The following is a 22081-nucleotide window of genomic DNA, read 5'->3' on the forward strand; positions in this document are numbered from 1 at the left end:
TTTTGAATATGTGCCCTAGCTCATGAGTAGATATATTTTGACAATGTGCACAAATTATTCCGAGATTATTTCTAGTGGATGTAGAATGGTTGTAGGAATTCCAAATTATGGTCACAATAGAAATTTCAAAAATTGTCGAGAGAGTTATGGTGGTTGCAAATTTGTCACCTTAAAATTGTCACACATTTTGACCAACCTTTTTGAGAATGCCCCGTTTTTGTAGTTTGAGTGCTTTGGTTATTTGGGAAAGAATTTAATCAATAAATGTACATGGTAGAGAACACCTTGTATATGGGGTTAATCTTTGCATGTTTTAAAGGTAATTTAAAGGCATATAAAAGGAGAAGAGGATGTGTAGCATGAGGTGTTTTCTTGCTTAGTCAAAGATGCTTCATTCAATGACATGCTTTGTTTGAGAGATAGACATATGACATCCCCTTAATTTTTGTAGTATGTTGGGAATTTTTGTCTTAGAAGTATTGTGATGTATTATTACAGTATTTTTCTTGGAGAAAAGCATGGATCTATAAATATTTTATACTCATATTTTGGAGAGATTTGTGGATCATGATTGCACTAATTGAAGTATTATTATAAAGGAGATGTAGCTCGAATTTGTATAAGGATTTATTCCCTCCATTGTTATTCACCATTGGATTTCAAGAGATCCCCCCTGGGAGCTTAGTTGAACATATTCAAGGTAATGCAAGTAAGGATTTTCCTAATGAGAAATAATGTTTTGGACTTAATTTGTTGCATAATGATGTTGGAAATTTCTTGCTACAAATGTATTATGAAGGGATGAGTTATGGTTTAAAATGTTCCTTTTTAGAAGTAATAATTTGTGGTTATCTCCCTTTTAATTATGTTTGGGATTATGGGTATAAATGTTAATGACATGTCGTTCTTCTTAATTTGAGCTTGCTACAAATTTGCATTTTCCATTCTATAGGCACACCCTCATGCATGTTTAGGGTGATTCCCTTATTGGGATTCCTTCAAGTAATATTTGCATCAATGGACACCAAGATAGGGTTGTTGTAACTTGTTTATCCAAGCCTTATTATCTCCTAGTTTTATCCTTTGAGTCCACTTGTTCAATGCATTGGTAATAGTCTTGGCCCACCCATCACTTTATAAAACATTTATATTGCAAATTTTATTATATTAAAACTAGTTCTCTATTATGTCTCTAACTTATATTGCATAGTTTTAGTAATCCTATTATAGGTGTACTCTCCTTATGTTAAAGGAGAGTCAACCCGAAGTGAGAGAGGGTGTTGCTATGATGACATTGGGTAGCCCAACTTAGTTCCTCCATGGTCTTACTTGTTCTTTAGGACTTTATATTGTAGAGGGATGGTTTGTGTGGCAACAATCACGATAAGAATATCCAAGTTGCCAAAATTTGTAAGTCTCTAAAATAGGGCCTCCCTTGAGATTGAGTCAAATGCCTTTCGAAAGTCAACTAATTAATAAAAAACTTTCAAAGGGTGATGTTTCACGTCCTCAATTGTGACTTGGAGTGTGATGATATGATCAATGGTTTGGTGCTTCTGCTTATAAACTACTTGACCTCTAGCCCAAAATGCATCTTCTCAAGTTCTCAAAGCTAAAGATGGAGGGATATGGCTTATAACATAGAGCAAGTATGGCCCACCATGATTGCTTACTAATTATTTCGATTAAAGCTCTCTCCTAATTTGTGAATCAGGTGAGTAGTGTGATGGGACCATGGTTATAAAATATATGAATAAACTATATGGTTAAACAAATCAAGGATGTAATCAAGAAGTGTTAGTCTACCATGTTTGAAAAAAAATGCTTTGGATCCCTCCTCATTTACTAATATGATTGTGTTCATCTCATATATGGCCTTATGGATATCCATGTAAAAGAACAAGAAACAAGGTGAAGGGGGGAGGTAATTAGAGGAAGAGATTACCCATGTACATCATAGAAGGTGGTTGTATGAGTGAACACGGAATAGGGTTGAGATTAGAGGGGAGGATGATTGGTAGGGAAGGGAAAGACAATATACTAGAAGGTTTTAGGGAGATTGATACATAGTAGCTTATAGTCCATGTCCCATGTGGAGACAGAGAGACATTTCTTGTGGCGCATAAGGCCATGATAGGATTTTTTGAGGATGGGATAGGCGATGAGATTACAAAGAAAAGCATATGGAATTGTTTATGATGGGTTTTGAATTCATCATCACACCAACAATTGGTGTGGGAGGAATGATTGGTAACATGAGGATAGGAGCTAACAGTTATGTCTAGAATAGTAGATGGGATATGAACATACTTGGAGGAGATAAGCTTAAGGGATGAGAAACTAGAGAGACAAGGGAGTAGGTTTTAGAGGTAAGAGACAAAGGCATTGAAATATCTATCACCAAATGATAATTTGGTTTGAAGGGGGCTAGAGGGGGGCAAGGGAGGAGGAGGTGATGTGCTGTAACGGAGAAGGGTAAGAGAGAATGACCAACTAATATGATGTAGGTAATACATAATTGGTGGATATATGGATGAGGCCTTGGTTGGCTAGGACATAATTGACCACTCTAGAGATGCACTATGAGAAAAACATGTGAACTTGTTATAATCTAGGAAGCATGGGAGGTCGTTTAGAATCAACAACTTGTTTGGCTCATCGAGGTGTAGAAGGTGTTTATCATAGGTTGTAATGCGTCCCAAGGCATCATCTAAGAACCTATGGAGGACCACTAAATCTAGGTCAGTTTCATGGAAGCGAAAAACATCCTCTTACCTAACATGAAGTAGGATTTGACGAATTCTAGCATCCACATTGAAGTCCCCCGTTAGAATGTCATTCCCCAAGCTTGAGTACTAAACAATATTTGTATAGAAATCCTAGTTTGGATCCTTGTACAAATCCCTATGATGAGCAAAACCTGAAGATGTAGGAGGGAAGTAACATGCTACAATGAAGACATCATAGGGGAAAGATGGTAAACCATGAAATTAGATGCACATGAATCTATCATAATCATTTGATGCCATCATGAAGACTACTTTAGAGGGAGTCACAAACCAAATAGGCAATGTTCCCTGAACCTTTAATATTTTCCTGAGCTTTGGGTCTTGTCTACAGACTACAAACCAATGGTATCCAATAAAAAGTAAAATATTCAATGGTCAAATAACATCATGTGTCAAATAAGGAGATGATCAAAATATTCCATTACAATTCCAACACCTAAAAAAGATTCCTTACACCTCAATAGCCCCCTCCCCCTAAAGAGGACATTATTTGGCAGGCCTAGTTTAGATCTACCCCTGGGAGGTGGGGACAAAGCCTAATGATTGCTCTAAAATCTCTTATAAAAACCCATTTATTGGATTTCCAAGTTGTAGCCACATGTTCTTATGCTTGTGCGAACTTTGAGACGTGAGATCTCATAAGACCAACATCAAAAAAGATCTCAGGGTGAAGGGGAAAAACATCCCCTTAGATCCAAGTATTTGCGGTGTATCAATGAAGAAGCAAAAATGTAGGACTTCAAGTCACAAAAAAGTCAAAAGATAGGGGAAATCACCTTCCTCTTGGAAGGTTAAATATGATGATGCATTGGACTACAACATGCTTATGTTGGACACCATTTGTTGAACTAAGGTCTATCACAAAGCCAACACTTATCCTCATCCTCATCAATGCAATCAGATTTATTATTTTAATAATGAACTTTGGTTCGAGGAAGCTCCAACCAATACATCACAAAATATAAGAGGAAGCACATTTAAACCTACATGTGTGGAGAGCCCATTCATATCTACTCAACATATTTCCATGAATTTAGTAACATTCTTGTTTGTGCCAATGATTACTAGGCACTTAGAAATCGAGTTATTTTAGAAATAATATAGGCATTAACCATAGAACCAATACCTAAACAATAAATTTATACAAAATTGTTTGTAATATATCAATAATTAACAATGTTGCCAACATAAACAAATTTATTATAATGACAATGATAAGTTAATATTAATTATTACAAAGGCATAATCATTCATGTATTCATGCATATAAGTATTGGTAGTGTAATAGTTCATCAATAATAATAATCATTAACTCTAACAAACTTTGCTTGAAATTGAATCATATGCACGTGAGCAAGGAACTATAACCATTTTTAAATATCACATATGTTGATTAACACAATATTTCCACAAAAATCTACCCAATCAAAAAGCCTTGATGTCATCTTCCATGGTCGTTGCAACGAGTTTGATAACCAAGAGGTGGGTTTACTTTCAAAATAGGCACGCAGAAGAGATCCAACTTTCTTCTTTCTAGAGTCAAACAAGATGGGGAAGAGGAGATCCTCCCATCTCATTCCATTTTGACTACTACCACTATAACCTCTAGATGCCTACATATGCCCCTTCCACAAACACAGGTTAATCGAAAGGATTTAAACCTTGAACCTCATAATTTACACAATACTTCATGACACGACTTTGCCAATTACAAAGCCCTGTGGGCTTAACCATTTTATTTTAAATCATATAAGTATTTACGAAATTTATCCTTGAATATATATCTATCTATGCATATACACATAAACTTAAGATATTTTAAATAACCAGAAATTTGCATTTTGATTTCTTTTTATCTATGTGATGTCTAATAAACCTAAAATAATGTTTCCAAATTCCACACTTCCTCTTGGATGTTAATCTGAGCCCCTTCCCACTCTCTATTTTGTTTTTAATTCCATCCATTAAACCCAATCTAAACCTCCATGGGAACCTCTCATATTATTTCATGATTTTATGTTATAAATCATGTATATTTCCGACAATAGAAAAATAATTGAAAGGAGGTGCAGGCTCCATTGCCTTTCCCACCGGAAAAAATGCCAAACAAAATTACTCTGTTTGAATCGAGTTGTCTGTCTAGCAAGAGAGCGAAACAGAGAGCATGAGATTTAACCCATGTCATCACCTCGTCACGCGGCCAAGGCACAGTATCCTCTTGAAAAACTCATTATCATCTCCATCTCCATTGCTGCTGCGGTGCAAAAGACAGTTGACAATGCGGGCTACAGAGCAGCCGAGCGTTTTTCAGCTGAAGGTGAATCCCTTGACTGGACAGACCGAGTGGGTGGTGGTAGTGGAAAACCAAGAAGAGGAAGATGGCTCTTCCAGGGATGTGATGACGCACACAGCTTATTTGGACATGCTGAATGATACCGAAAGGAATCGAGCGTATGACCGGGCCATTAGGAAAAGCATACGAGGCCCTTGTCACGTTCTCGATATTGGGTACCCATCCTATCCTATCATTTCCTCTCTCCTGCACCATTATCGTTTTTATTCATTTTGCATTTTTGGAGAAGCTCTTTTCATATTAAACAGAGAACATTTCGAAAAGGAAACTCGAAGAAAAAGAATAAAAACTTCTTCCTCCTTGCTATTAGAACGAAATAAGATCAGAATAAGTAAAAACATCTAGTCTTGGCATATCTGTTAGAGAGAGAACCCTTGACCTGACGCTGTTTACATACTTCTCCACACCAAATTCTGAATTCTACAGAGTGAGGAAACGGAATTAACCGCATTGTTAAAGATATATTTACAGCATAATTTCCAAATAGAGTACCAGAGGCCCACAAAAGATGAGTGAATTACGCATTGGTAGTCATCGAATACTTGAACCCTCCAAAACCTAAGGGCTCCAGAATAATTTCACCTTATTACCTACTAAATACAATATGCATTGTTTTTTTTGACACATGGTGAATCGGTAACTGCCAAGCCTAATTTATGGGAGATCCAGGATCAATCCTCGTAGCTGCCTCTATAACACCAAGAGTACATCTAACTACTTGCAAGTCGGATATACTAAGATCCTATGATTTTAGCAAGAGCAGACTCAATGTGCCGCCAAGGCGGGGGTGGGGAATCTATTCTTTTAGCTGCCACCACAGCAGGTCAGTGTACTCAATGAGATTTGAACCACGGTCTCTTGAGCTTCGCCCAAGTAGACTTATTGTCAAACCACACATCACTGTACAAATACAATATGCATTGTTATTAAGCAACATCCTAATATTCATGCATCCAACTAATCGCATGGTCCCCATGGCTTAGCTCCTAGGTCATCTAGATTGGGGCAAGACATCGAGAGTCAAACAAAATTGCCGATTCTCAATTTGAGGCTCATTGTTTATTAAAGCACCCTTTCATTCGATAGACCAATTTAGGTTGTGGTTGCCTAGCTCCGAACATTGTCAATGTCGTACCAGTCAAGTCTTTTAAGCAAGTGTACTTGTCACAGATACTTAACGAATCATCAGTGGCATCAAGATATAATTGTGCATCATATCATCATAACTATGATGCAGGGTCCATCATAGCATAGGTATATATAAAGTTCCTCACTACTGCTCATCAAGACAATATCATATTCTATCCAATATAATATAGAAATTCTGCTCCTCCCGAATCTGGTGGTAGTTCGGACGATCCAAACCCCCATGCACTTAATGATGGCAACAAATTCGGCATGGAAAGGGATTTCGGCAGTGCTCCTAGCCCGTTTCTCATAGCGCCTCGAGAAGGGAGCGAGGGGGTGGTGTCAAGTCCACCCCCCTCAGGTATTTAAAGTGCATTCAATGCATGTCCTCTCCATGTGGCCTTCGCAACTATTGTCCACCATTAAAACGATGGAATCCACACCATGCAATCCAATTATGGTTCTCGAGAGAAGATAGTCTCTCAGCTCTGTCTCAGACCCCTACATTCTGCCGCTTTATGACCATGGTATGAGAGCGAGGAAGGCCTAGCAGAGGAGGGTGTGGGTGAGGTCGACCTCCTCGCCCTCCCTCGCGTGGGCATGGAGATTGGCACTTTGATAGCGAAATCTCCCACTGTTCCAGATGCATGGTGGCTAATGCTGAAGCCCGCATGCTTCAAACCTCAAGAGACCACCTATGGGCCTTACGTAACGTGCTGCGCTAACACTATCGAGATCAAGAAGACATCAATGCCTTGCTTGAGGGTCATGTGCTGGATCTAGAGTATCACCTCCACCATGCAAAGTTGACATATCAAAAAATTAGACGTCTTCCGGGCATGGAACTACAGGGGTCTGACTTGCCATCTATCGATACGGTACATGATTCTTCTTGCTCTCCAGAACTCACAGATGCTCCTCAAGTTAGGTCACGCAATCCCTCTCCCTGTCGTCATTAGCCTCATCGCAAGGCGAAGCAGAGCCCAGTGGGTGTGGGTCCCAAGGTCCAAGTTCCCAAACTAGTGGACTTGATGACCAAGTCAATGAATCTTCTCAATGACCTACTGAATTTCACGCTCCAACATCAAGAGCTTCAGAGCTTCCTTTGCCTGATGACCTGGACTTCTACAAGCCATGCCCTGTGGTCGAGGAGGATCCACTGGAGCATTAAGCTAGAAAGCACAGGCACTCAAGGTACTGTGTCTGCTCGTTACTCGTTCCTCATGCACTCATTGCTGGTTTCTCTCAGTGGTGTGGCCACCTCTCATGTTTTTGCGACCAACCTCTTAAGGTGGTGTAGCCTATTTTCTATGTTTTTCTTATTTTGGTGAACTGTAAACACTGGGAGGTTTTCTGTGTTAATTTTTCATCAAGAATTGCTCTATGCTGCAACTATTACTTAAACAAATTTCCAATAACATCTAGATTACAATTTCACTTCTTCAATTAGCCAATGACAGTAGAACAATAGTAGATAGAACAATTATACAAATGCACAATGAAAGACAGCCAAGAGACAAGAGACACAATATTTGGTCAATGACTAGGGAAAAACCCCACAAGGGGGAAACCCTTTGCAATTCTTCTTCTATTAGATTGTCTTCAAATGTTCAACAAAGAGAGTACATCATCCAAGAGTCAAAGTCAAACTTTGACTAGCCAATATCCAAAACCAATATCCAGTATCCAAGTCAATATGTCATGCAATGTATCCAAAATAGAGACAAGAGAGAGAGAGTCAACATAAGTCAACACTTGTGCAAATCTGTCCTAGTCAATAATAGTCAACAATAGCAATGTGTACCCTAACCAATCAACAAAAATAGTCCTCCAAGAGCTTGGTCAAAGGTCAATAAGTTCGGCCTTCTTTGTTGGTCAACCAGGAGTCAAAACAGTCCAAATTTGAGCGGTCAAAGTTGGTCAAAATAGTGATGTAGCCTGCGGTCAAAGTGCCCAGACTTCCTTTGTTTTTGTGCCAAACAATGCGGCCTGCCCAAATAGAGATACCCTTAAAAGATCGAACCAAAATTCTGCCTAGAAAGTAAAAGTCAATGTTGGTCAATGTTGCAGTCAAATTCATATTTCGGCCACTTGTGATTTTTGTCCTCTTTCTCCTTTGCACATGTTAGAGAAGCATCTGCAATTTCAGATAGGTCGAACCCAAGAAGAGAGAGAAGATTGTGTGATGAAGTGTGTCCAAATGAGCATGAGGGGTGACCTTAATTTATAGGCGTTGGAGGAGGGCTAATTAGCCTCTTAGGCTGACCTGATCAAATGTGCCAATGTGGGTTGTCCATCAAAAATACACTTTCCCATGTCCGAATTGATTGCTTCAAAAGTCAATTTTGGTCCTCTCGTAAAGAGGAATTTAGTCCAATGGTTGGAATTTGTCAGTAAGTTGCCAAATTAACACTCCCTCTCAGCTAGGGAGAAGTTCCAATTGCATCATGCATCCGTGCTCATCTTTGCTTGTCTCTGCTCACCTCATGCTGAACATTCTCGAACCTAAAGAAGAAGAATTGTTGCAGGGGATCTCCAGCTACCACCTTGACTCCATCACCATCGAGGAGACTCAACTACCACCAAGAATCATCATCATCGGGGAGTCATAGCTACCACCCAAAACTAAAGACAATGGGCGAGATCAACCTACCCTTGTGCCTAGGGATCACACTCTATCCTAAAGTCTCTTATAATAGGTGAGATCAACTTACCGGAGGTAAGGATCACACTCTACCCTATTGTCCTTGATCATCCATCTTAACCTTCAAGAGTTAGATGGTAGAACACTTGCATCCACCAACTTGGTGAGATCCACCTACTGCAAGGGGTAGGGATCACTCTCTATCCCAAGTCCCTCATCCCATTGGCCAGACGGTGAGGTTATCCCATAGAGTGGGCAGGATGCTAGATGGGGCATACTCTGAATAGGGGAGATCCTAGGTCTCTACATCATACCGGTCAGAGGTCTCTCACCCCCAAGGGCTCATTAGCTCCATTCCTCACTCTAGGTGCTCAATCAAGGGGGAAGAGCACTGCTCAGTGTTCTTGATTAGCCAGGGCCCTTATCCGAAAGAGTCATCTTAACCAGTCCAAGCTGCTCCTTGAAGACCAAGATCTTCCATTTCGACAAGTCTTGGTGAGGATATCGACTATCTGCTCATTTGTCAAAATGTGAAGGAGTCTCACAACTCCTCTCTGCACCATGTCTCAGATATAATGATACTTGACCTCAATATGCTTGGACTTGTCATGGAACACATGATTCTTTGACAAACGAATCCCACTCTTGTTGTCGCAATAGATGATTGTCGTGTCCAAGACCTTCTCAAATAGCTCTCCAAAGAGCTTCCTCAACCAAATTGCTTCACAACTCACCAATCTTGTTGCAATATATTCAGCCTCAACTGTGCTAAGGGCTATAAACTTCTGCTTCCTGCTCATCCATGATATTATAGCAGATACTACACTAAAACAAGATCTGGAAGTACTCTTCCTATTGACAACATTGCCACCCCAATTTGCATATGTGTATCCATGTAGTCTAACATCTCCAACGACATATCTCAGTCCGAGGTTAATATCCTGTGTAGATATTGTTGAAGAATCTAGGGCAATTAGAGTTAATGAGATTCTTCTTGCATGATAACTATTTGAGAGGTATTTATCTTTTTGATTATTAGCATATTCTTTAGTGTGTCTTCTTTAGTTCATCAAATAGCTACCAAAACAAAGAGACAAGAACACAAAGTGTTGGCATTTTGCCAGGGCCAAAACCTCTCCCTCTTGGAGAGGAAAACCCGCACAAAATTCTTCATATAGAGATTCCAATTGACGAACACCAAGACCACGACCCTTGACTTCTAATGCCACTCCAAGACCAAGACAACCATCCTCTTCTTTGTCACTGTTGAGATCATCATCATCATTGCTGTGTAACGAAGTTCAATTCCATCACTGAGGTTATTGCACCTTCACCTTCCTCATGATCATTACTGCTGCCTTTTTGTTAGATCTTTACTGAGCTCTTATTTCTACATTTTTCATAATTTTGTCTTCATCAAATTGAGACCAAGTTCATGACTTCAACCAATAGTATGTCATGCCAAGTCGCGTTACTGTAGGATCTATTCATTGCAATTGATGAGATCATTGAGATCCTTTTTGCCACCCTTAATTCGAGACTGTAACCATGATTATATGCGAGATCACTTAGTGACTGCGTTTATATATCTGCATCATCACTTAGATCATTCAATGTGTTTTTCTGTGTGCTCAGAGATCCGATGTATTACTCATTGAAGAACATTGATCTAAAAGTTGTGTATATGCTGAGAGTGTCTAGCTCCATCCACAATTACAGCGACTGCAATTTATGTGACTATGTTGGAGAGGCTGAGACTGTAATTGCGTTGAGATCGTGATCACGGGCATAAAGTATCATTCTCCTTCATTGAGACAGAGTATCCACCGAGCACCGAGACAGAGAATTCATCGAGCACCGTGACAGAGCATTCACCGAGATAGTGAGATTATAGTCACGTTCTTATATTTCGTTGTGTCGAGATTCTATGAGGAGTTCAATCTTTTTTTTTTCAACGTTGATCTTTAGTCTTATATATATAGTGATCATGTCTTCCATATCAAACCGACATTACAGTAGATCGTTGTGACACCAATTTTGAGCCAACTTGACATTGGTAGTGTCAGTGAACACCCACCCACCCACCCGGGTGTTCACTGAGTATGACCTTTTAGGACTATTCTTATCTTGGGTTCCCAGCCCTCAAAGAATATCGGTCCTCTTGCCTACTCTTATCTTGGATGCCATACACATCCTCAAAGAGCATCCGATGCCAGATGATTACCCAATCCTCCATTCTTTCTTCCCAGGTGAAGACGAGAATGTTGTGTCTATCTCTCCCTCTCAATTAGGGAGGATACATCCATCATGTGTCTACATTTCTCTTCATGGCCTTCACTAAGACTTACAACTGTTAGTCTTGGTCTAGTGCATGACACATGAAATAGAAAAACACAATTGTCACTCCTTTTTAATCAGGGGTGACCCAATCCAAGCTCCCTCTTGATCAGGGACCTGTCAGAGCTCCCTCTTAGCAAGGGACTATCCTTTTTCATCAACAACTTCTTCTTCGTGGGTCCTTCGGCTGCTTGATCAACTTCTTTCCTTGATGTCATAGAGTTCAGTTGAGCTTCTTCCTTGTAGGGCATCAACAATTGATCACTTTCCTTCTTGGTTTGTCATGTCATTCCTTTCTTCATGGAAAGTGGCCTCCTTGATGCATATCTGGAACCTTCTTCATATGGCTACTTCTTCCTCATCATGTTACTTTCAGGAATTTCCATCCACCACATGAATGCTAGTTGTACTTGTACTTACAATTCTTGTTCCAGTAGCCCTGCATGAACTCATCCATATATTATTCAAGAAATTGAAACATAGCATCAAATCAAATCGTACCTTTCGAGATGGCTCTTCATCATGACATATTCATGTAGGTATCAACATCCTGCATACATGTTCATTGTTGACATATCTCCAAAGATATCCATTGTCAAGGGTGTCCATCTTTTCTAGACTTTCATCAAAGCCTTCATATCTTTCTAGGAGATTTCTTAATCAAATCTTCTTGGTCCTTTGGATGTTGATTACCTTCATCATGCTTGCATATCTCACGATCTCTTCCTTCCTCACACATTCCTTTCCCAGGAGCTTTCAATCAGAGTTTCTTAATTGTAGTCAACCACCTCATACTTCATATGAGGACATATTATGTTGATTTCATCTTAGTGTGACTTTATGCCTTCCTGCATCCTTTCAGAGGAGGAGATCCTTTTTCTCTTGATCATGCTTCTTAAGATAGAAGTAATGATCCATGTTACCTGCAACCATACGACATGACATTATAAAATTAAATATAGGCATACATACCTCATTTTACCTTTAGGTCGTCTAGGCTTCTTCCAACAACTTCCTTGATTGAAGTGTCTTCAACCCCTTAATCTGCTTCTTTTCTTATGTCATCATAACATCATCCATGAATTCCATAGGTTGGAGTTCTTGGTGAAACACTTGCTTCCTCTTTTAGATTAGTGAATCCTCCGATTAGGGTTCTATCAAAGAATCTTGAGGATCTTGTATATCCCCATGTGGAAAATGTTTCCTTTTTGACTTGATGTATGATGAGACTTGTCCTGGATGACTTCTTGCTTTCCTTCAATGTCCAATGAGGTTCCTAAGAGTCATATTCTTTGTGTTTGACTGCCATGGATTTTGACCTTCATGATTCCCATGGTGATGCCACGAGCTCTTGCCTCTAATGCTCTCATGATGCCATGATGCATTTTATTATCATGATCATATCTAAAGAGTTAGGAGCTTATGATAGGACCCTTTTTGTGAGGGAGACCATTTTGATCGTATTGGAGATATGTTGCTCCCTCTTTCCTTAACCCTTTCCTTCAACTTCCTCCATTTTTCCGGTGATATGAGCTTCTTTTCATATTCTTCCATAGCATTGAATCTTATACTATTTGAGGACCAAACTTTTCTTTCCTTTTGCACATGATTGAAATACTTTTGTCTGCAACTTGTCTTTCTCTATAGAGACTACAAATTGCCGGATGAGGTAACCTTCTTGTTCATTGACATTTGTTACCTTGCTTATCAATGATGACTACCTTCTTATCATCTTTCCGAGATCTCCCAATTGAGATCTCATGAAGATATGACCTTCTTCACTGCATTTTAGAGAATATATCTTCTAGCATTTCATATATATATCTTTATGTCTCCTCTTTTGCTACACAGGCAACTTGATCAAGGAGAAGATTTTGTCTTCACAAATCAAATAAGTATTTTTCATTAATTAATTTGGAAAAATGACTTCATGATTGCAAGGAGATCCATAGGTTGTTGAGTCATCGAAAGTCCTTGCATAGAATAAGGAGGATTGTCATAGTCCTCAAGAGAAGTGATTGATGTCTATGGAAAGGTCTCTGAAGGTCAAGCATCGTTTGAATGCAACAAGAGACTCATTGTAATTGATGAGATCATTGAGATCCTTTTTGCCACCCTTAATTCAAGACTGTAACCATGGTTATATGCGAGATCACTTAGTGACTGCATGTATATATCTACATCATCACTTAGATCATTCGATGTGTTTTTCCCTGTGCTCAGAGATTTGATGTATTACTCATTGAAGAACATTGATCTAAAAGTTTTGTATATGCCAAGAGTGTCTAGCTCCATCTGCAATTACAGTCACTGCAATTTATGTGACTGTGTTGGAGAGGCCGAGACTGTAATTGCGTTGAGATCGTGATCACAGGCATAGAGTATCATTCTCCTTCACCGAGATAGCGTTTCATTCTTCTTTATCGAGACAACGTATCATTCTCCTTCACCGAGATAGAGTATCCATCAAGCATCGAGAGAGAGAATTCAATGAGCACTGAGACAGAGCATTCACTGAGATAGTGAGATTATAGTCACGTTGCTATATTTCGCTGTGTCGAGATCCTTTGAGGAGTTTAGTCTTTTTTCTTCAACGTTGATCTTTAGTCTTATATATATAGTGATCATGTCTTCCATATCAAACCGACATTACAGTAGATCGTTGTGACACCAATTTTGATCCGACTTGACATCTGTAAGTGCTTTGAGGCCAACATGATTGTCTTTCTCATTGTTTAGTTGGCAGACTTCTTCTTTGGAGGATTGTGCTTGTCTTGGAGGGCTACTTGACACTAGGTTGACCCATATTCATTACATACATGCCTAAGAAGAGCTCTTTAACATGATCTTGACTCTTTGACTTTTCTAGACCTATGGAATGAGCAAGAAACTCATTCGTATAATTTAAAAAAATAATATTTCTTTTTCTTGATAGGTACAAAGATCCAAATTACATTTACAAATATTAAACCTAGTTACACTTTTCTTCAACAGATATATCAATACATGTTTGGCAGTGACCCAATATACATGGTGAGGCTTGGTCATAAACTGGCTCAAAGGGTTAACTGCGAAGCATATGTCACGACGAGTGTTCACGAGGAACATCAAAGCACCAACAAATTGTCTATACTTAGAAGGATTTGCTAGGTTCGGTTCGACAACTTCTTCACATAGATTCTTGAAATTCATCTCCATAGGCGTAGGCAAGGACTTGCATTCATCCATGCCAAATCTCTCTAACAGTTTCACAACATATTTCCGTTGTGAAAGGAAAATCTCACCTGATCATTGCCATATCTCTAGACCTAGGAAATAGTGCGTCAAACCAAGGTCTTTCATCTCAAATTCTGAAGCCAACTCCCTCTTACATTCAAGAATGAGAGGGTTTTCACCTGTCAAGAATAAGTCATCAACATATAATACCAAAATGAGAGGCATACCTTGGACCATTTTGAAGTACAAGTTTGGATCAACACTGCTCCTTGTGAATCCTAGCTTCATCAAGTAACTGTCAATGCGGGCATACCAGGCACGAGGGGCTTGCTTCAATCCATAGAGAGCTTTCTTCAATTGGCACACATGGGTCTTCTTGTCATGAACTTCAAAACCTGGAGGTTGTTCGACATATACTTCTTCTTGAAGCAAACCATGTAAGAAGGCATTATTCACATCCATCTGGTGAAGAGTCCAACCCTGACTAGTTGCAAGTGCAACAATGGATTGAATGGTGGTGTAGCAAGCAATTGGAGCAAATACATCATCATAATCCTCTCCCTCTTTCTGGGAGAACCCTCGGGCTACAAAACTTGCCTCCTATTTTTCGATGCTTCCACCAACCCCATGCTTGATTTTGTAGAGCCATTTTGAAGTCACCACAAATTTCCCCTTCGGTCTTGACACAACATCCATACGTCGTTCTTCATAATTGACTCGTATTCTTCGACGATAGCATCCTTCCAGACTTGTTCTTTCACTACTTCTTCAAAGGTGGGAGGCTCAACTTGAATCATATTTCTCATTGCTACCACATATCCTTTGTACCTGCACGACTTCTTGCTCTCTCTAAAGGTCCCTCTAGCAGGAATGTGTCTCTCAGCATCCTGTAATGTGTCACGAAGCCAAAGTGGCCTCTTCCTGGCAGGAGGGTCACATGGAGGAGGATCCAAGGGGTCCATGGGCTCCATGGGATCATCAACAATGTCTCTCTTGGATTCAAGCACGGATGGACCTTCTAGAATATCCATATCATCATTCTTCTTCTTAGGAGGAGGAGGTGGAGGAAGGTCCCTTGCTTTTCCAAGGGCGACATCTTCATTGAATGTTACATCCCTGCTAATTTCAACCTTCCTTTGACCAAGAATATATATTCTAAATGCTTTAGAATCTTCACAATATCCAACAAACGTACCTTTTCTTCCAGTGGCTTCCAGCTTGTTTCTTTTGTCCTTTGGCACATGGAAATATACGGGGCAGCCAAATATATGGAGATGACCAATGTCAGGCTTAACACTTGTGAATACTTCTTCGGGGGTCTTGTTGTCCAATGCTTGATGAGGCACCCTGTTTTGAACATATACCACTGTATTTGTTGCTTCTCCCCAAAGGAACTTCGGTAGCTTTTGATCATGGAGCATGGCTCGGGCAACTTCCACAATAGACTTGTTCTTTCTCTCAGCCACTCCATTTTGTTCGGGATTATAGGGCACGATAGTCTCCTTCTTGATTCCTTCCTTCTTGCAAAAATATATGAACTCGTTTGAAATTTATTCCCCACCGTTGTCGGACTTGAAGACCTTAATTTTCTTCCCTGTTTGATTTTCGACCAAAGCTTTGAACTCCTTGAACATTTCAAAGGCCTCATCCTTGTGCTTCAAGTAATATATCCATGTCTTTCTTGAGAAATCATCGATGAAGGATATGTAATAGAGATGGCCAACAAGTGAATGTACGTGCATTGGACCACATATATCAGAATGAATGGGATGGAGGATGTCTTTTGTCTTGTTCTTGTTAGAGGGGAATGCTCCGCTTGTCTTCTTTCCACTGACACACCCTGGACATACTCCATCATGTTGAGCTTGAACATCGGAAATCCTAGAAACTAACTTCTTCAATTATGGAAGTGCTTCATAGTGAAGATGGGTCAGCCTTCGATGCCACAACTCGATTTGATGATTTGTATCATGGACCATTTCTAGAGAGGTCTTCCAATGACTTTATAGAGTCCTTCAAATCTAGATCCTAATGTGAAGGCATCTGTCATAGAGTATCCAACAGGCCAAGTAAGTACTTTTCCCTTGATGAATGCAATCCTCATTCCTTTGTCTTCCAAAGTAGATATGTATACCAAATTCTTCTTCAATCCCGACACATACATCACATCATGAAGCAAAATAGATTCCCTAGAGTCCAAGTGAAATTTAACAGACCCAAAGCCTTTAACGGGATGAGTGGAGTTATCTCCAAGAATAATCTTCAAACTTGACTCCCTCTCTACCAAATTAGAGAGAACTTCCTTATACCCAGAGAAATGATGAGAGGCCCCACTATCAACCAACCAACTATCCCAAGTATTCAGAGGAGAGGAACTAGAAAGAGCAGAAATAAGGATATATTTAGATTGATTAGTAGCATTACTTTCATACCTGGAATTTCTTGACCTCTTTTGTGGACGATAGCCTTCTTCACGATCATCGGGAGAGTCTCTTCTTCTTCTATCATTCCTTCTTCCATCTCTTCTATCATTTCTTCTATCATATGACCTGTTGTTGTTGTAGCCATGGTTATTGTTGTAGGACCTTGAAGTGTTTCTTCTTGGAGCATCTCTCTTCTCGGGGCAATCTCGAGCATAGTGACCCTTTTGATGACAATTGTAGCATTCAACACGGTTGGCTTGAGGAGATCTTCTTGAATTAGATGGATTTCCCTTTGCTTTCTTCTTATTCTTGTTCTTCCCTTGAGTAACGAAGGCAGTAGGCTCTCCTTCATTTGGCCTTTGAATTCTTCCCCTAGATATCATTAATCTTTCCTCTTGATTGCATAGAGCAAGTAGCTCATCAAAAGAAGGGATCCTTTTCCTATTGTTGTTCTAAATAATGAACATGTCCCATGATGAAGGAAGACCACTAAGGGCAGTCATCACCAATTCCCCGTCAAGTACAATTTCTTGAGCAGTCCGGAGTTGATCCTAATTTTAGTGATTCTCATGAAGAATGATTGTATGGTCTCTCCCTTGTGCATCTTAGATTCCTTGAGTTGATTTGTCAAATCCATAATTGATCTAGGTGGATATTGGTGGCCACCCGCCTATTCCACTTGGACCCCCACCATTGTTCTTTCAATTTCCTTAATTGTAGCACAATTTACTATTTTTGGCAGTTTTTCGGGTTCTGAACTTCCGGAGCTGTTTTGATGCCCTAAATGATGTTTTTTTGGAAAACGGGCAAACGTAGGCATTTGCCTAACATTTGCAGTGGAAAGTTGTAGTCCTCAGATAGATCTTTCCAACGAGGTATCGTGCACATCAAACAAAGATCGTATGCCAAAGTTACGACCTCGGGAAGTTGATGTACCAATTTACCCCAACGAAGCCCACAAACTTTTGGCACTTCATCTCCTAGGGTTAGGTTTTTGGATGTTTAGGATTTTTCATTGTTTCTCAATAATAAATAGGCCTTCAAGCCTCATTGTAACACAGTTCAGAGGCATGTAGCCGCGACATCTCTTCTCAAAGATAAGCTACCATCGCCTACGCTAGTTTATTTCCATTCTGCTTATTAATGAAGTGAAGTTTTGTTTTCGCCGTATCTCTATGTTTATGTTTATATTTGTATTTCATTTCATTCCTTCGTAAATCTAGATCAGTTGTATTAGAGCAGTCTGCTCTTTCTTTGTCTTTTTGTGCATATCCCCAACTAGGTCGTGGTATAAGGAGTTAGGGCTCGAATTGGTTGAACTTTTGCAAGACCGGGCTTGTCGACCCTGATAACCTCCCATGGCGGAAGAAAAGAAAGACGAGGGAGCAAGAGATCCTTTCAAAATATTGCTTGAAGAAGCCCTTGAGCAACAAAGGAACGCGATGATGGACAACTTTTCCCAGATCCTTTGGCGGATGCCCACAGGCTACACATCTTCATTAGGCAACCACTCTGGAGGTGCCACTCCCTTTAAGTTACAAGTCAACTTTGACATTCTCATATTTGAAGGCCAGATAGATGTAGATGCGATAAATAAATGGAAATCTGTTGGAAGAATATGTTTCGGTTCATGATTTTTCCAATAGGGAAAATATTACTTTTGCACTCCTTAAAGCTGCCCCCCACGTCTAGGATTGGTGGGAAACCTACTATGAGCAGAGGGACGAGAGGGAACCCTCACTGTTTTTAGCCGCACCCACTTGGAATTCTTTCCGAGACGCCATCAAAGAACAATATTACTTGTTGGGAGCTATGACGACATACAATGGACTACACTGCGACAGCAAAGGGATCAAGATGTGCATGAGCTGACAAATCTTTTCCATACCCTGCACACAAAGTTGGGTATCAAAGATTTTGAGAAACATCTGGTGCTCAAGTACTGTGGTTGTTTGCACAAATACATTAAGGAGGAAATGGAGTTCCTGGACATCTCCTCGCTTGGTGCTGCATATCGATACATTGCTAAGATTGAGCATAAATTCAAGTAGAAGAAGCGAGACTTTGGATCTGCAAACCTAAAGCAGAGCAAAGGTACCCCCAAGCCACGGAGCAAAGGGTAGAGCCAGGCCACGACTGCCCAGGACAACTCCTCGAAGTCGCAAGCCAAAAATAATGGGAAGGCGAAGAAGGACACCAACAAGTGGTGTGAGTTCCATAAAACTCCCATTCACAACACGAACGAATGTCGTGCAAAGCAAGCGAGAGTCGAAACCCGACAAGGGAAAGCAAATCATTGATGTAGAATCCACTACGACGGTAGCCACCACTAAGCTCCAAAGGGCGGAACCTGAGGATCCTGAGGAGGGGGAGTGCCTCTTCCACTTGCAGATGTGGGTAAAAGGTTCACCGGTGCAGTTCATCGTTGACAGTGAGAGCCAGCAGAACCTGATCTCAGTCGAGGTCATTAAGAGATTAAAGCTGCTAACAATGCCACACCCACAACCATACACCATCAAGTGGCTCCACCAAGGACGAGATCTCTGTGTCAGCCAACAGTGCCGCTTGCCTTATAACATCAAGCCCTTTGTAGATGAGGTATTGTGCGATGTTGCCCCTCTAGAAGTTTGTGATGTTTTATTAGGTGAGCCATACCTATGGAAACATCATGCCGTATATGAATCCGGACCTTGCTCTATTTTTTCCCCGGATCCAGACCTTGCTCTATTTTTTCCTCGTATCTAGACCTTGCTTTGTTATTATTACTTTGGGTCAAAAATTGTACATGATACCAGAGGTAATGCCCCCTACCTAGTACTACCTTTTCTTTGATCTCTGCTAAACAATGCAGTAAGATCATTTCCCAGACTGAGAAATTTGTCTTCGTTATGATTTGCCCTTAGAGCAAGAGGAAGATTGTGGCCACATCCACAATCTCTAGACACAACTCCTCTGTGCGGCAACAACAGATGGACAAGGTCGTGGAGGAGTACAGGGATGTCTTCACCTCATCCATAGGGGTATCCCTACACTGTCAGGTCAAACACTCCATTGGTCTGACCCCGGGTGCGCCGCTACTCAATGGACTGATCTACTGACGCTTTGTTCTGGAGAACGATGAAATCAATAGGCAGATTCAGGAGCTATTGCAGAAAGGCCACATCAGGCCAAGTTCATCACCCTGTGGGAACCCGATTGCGTTGGTACAAAAGAAGGATGGAACCTGGAGGCTCTGTATTGACTATCGGGTGCTAAATAAGATCACTGTTCGGAATAGGTATCCAATCCCACAGATTGATGACCTTTTGGACCAACTCAAGGGGGCCAAATATTTTAGCAAGATTGACTTGAAGTTCGGTTATCACCAGGTACCAATCGAACCCTCCGATGTGTGGAAGACTGCCTTCAAATCCAAGGAGGGCCTTTTCGAATGGATGGTCATGCCTTTCGGGTTGACGAATGCCCCCACAACCTTCATGAGGCTGATAGATGATATCTCACGGCCTTTAGTGCATTTGGATGACATCCTAATCTTCAGTCAGAGTTGGGAAGAGCACCTACACCATATTCGACAAGTCTTCCAAACCCTGCAACAACAGAAATTGTGTGCTAATTTGGAGAAATGCACTTTTAGTATGACCCAGGTTCAATATCTAGGATGCATCATTAATGAGTGGGGTGTGCATGCGGACCCAGCCAAGATACAAGTTATTTGGGATTGGCCAGCCCCCACCACTCTAACAGAGCTCCATAGCTTTTTGGGTCTTGCCAATTTCTATCATAGGTTCATGTTGGGATTCTCTCATATCACTTGGCCTCTGAGACAAGTCACCAAGGGCGGAGCGAAAGCAAAGTTCTTTTGGTCTGAATCCCAATAAAAGGCGTTTGCCGAGTTGAAGCATCGCCTCTGCTCTGCACCGGTACTCACATTACTAGACCTGCAACAACCATTTGAAATTGAGACACAACGAGACACTTTCAGATATAGTCCGAAAGTATCCCACTTATGACAAAGAAATGTATTCCATTGTGCAGGCCTACTGACAACGGAAGCATTACATTATGGGGAAGGAAATGACCATCAACATAGACCACTGATCCTTGTAGTTCATATAGACACAAGGAAAGTTGTAGAACGATCACCATAAAAAATGGTCTACATATCTGCAACAATTCCATTTGAACATTAAGTACAAGAAGGGTAGCACCAACAATGTTGCAGACTACCTCAGCCGGCTGCCGGTTATGGCGCTGACCACTGTGCTCGACTCTTGTGGACACGAGACTTTGGGATGGCCGCATATTTACAAGAGTGATTCAGAATTTGACACCACCTACCAGATGCTCCTTGAAGGCAAACAAGTTCTAACTTTCACCTCGAGGACACATTGTTATGCCACCTAAGACACCTCTGTGTTCCTTCAAGTGAGTGTGCCAAGATGATTTGGGAGGCGCACTACAGTCGGGTCACTGGACATTTTGTGGTAGAAAAACAATGACAGTGCTGCAGAAGTATTTTTATTGGCCAAACCTTCGACAGGATGTTGGGAAGTACATCAAATCCTACACTGCCTATGCCATTTCAAACCTACAATCAAGAAGCGAGGCCTATATAGTAGTTATACTCCTCTGCCTACTCCTATCCGGCCCTGGGAATCCATCTCCATGGATTACATGTCGGGCCTTCCTTCTACCAAGCATGGCAACGATTGTGTTTTCGTAGTCGTTGATATATTCTCTAAGATGGCCATTTTGGCGGTTTGCAAGAAGAGTATCACAACAGAAGCCACTACCAAACTCTTCTTTGAATGAGTATGGGTACACTTTGGGATCCCATAGTCCATTATCTCAGATCGGGAAAACAGGTTCCTAAGTACATTCTGGTCAAGCCTCTGGTCGTTGTTGGATACCAAGCTCACTAAGTCTAGACTCCATGGCCTTCCACCCCCAAATCGATGGCCAAACAGAGGTCGTCAATAGGATGATTGTGCACATCCTACGCATGTACAACTCGAAGCATCCACGCACATGGGATGAAAGCCTCCCCTATGTCCAATACAACCACAACAAAGCTCTCTACAACTCAACTGGCCACAACCCCTTTCAGGTGGTATTGGAATTCTAGCCAGTATGTCCTATTGATATTGCCATATCACTTGCAGCTACTCAGGAATATTCAATTCATGTCCAG

At 40.8% G+C, this 22081-nt stretch overlaps 1 protein-coding gene across 1 annotated transcript in view; it reads left to right on the forward strand.

The window, feature by feature from the left end:
* The first annotated feature begins 4784 nt into the window (after positions 1–4784).
* Positions 4785–22081, forward strand: part of PRMT7 (protein arginine methyltransferase 7) — a 467255-nt gene continuing 449958 nt past the window's right edge. Inside the window, exon 1 of the mRNA XM_089446420.1 lies at positions 4785–5297. Coding sequence (XP_089302546.1) covers positions 4954–5297 — 344 coding nt within the window. The 5' untranslated portion in view covers positions 4785–4953. The remainder of the gene's footprint in view (positions 5298–22081) is intronic.

Source organism: Pinus tabuliformis, chromosome X (genome assembly GCF_031772625.1).
Source record: "Pinus tabuliformis cultivar Carrire ecotype Pingquan chromosome X, CPIR1, whole genome shotgun sequence".
NCBI lineage: Eukaryota > Viridiplantae > Streptophyta > Pinopsida > Pinales > Pinaceae > Pinus > Pinus tabuliformis.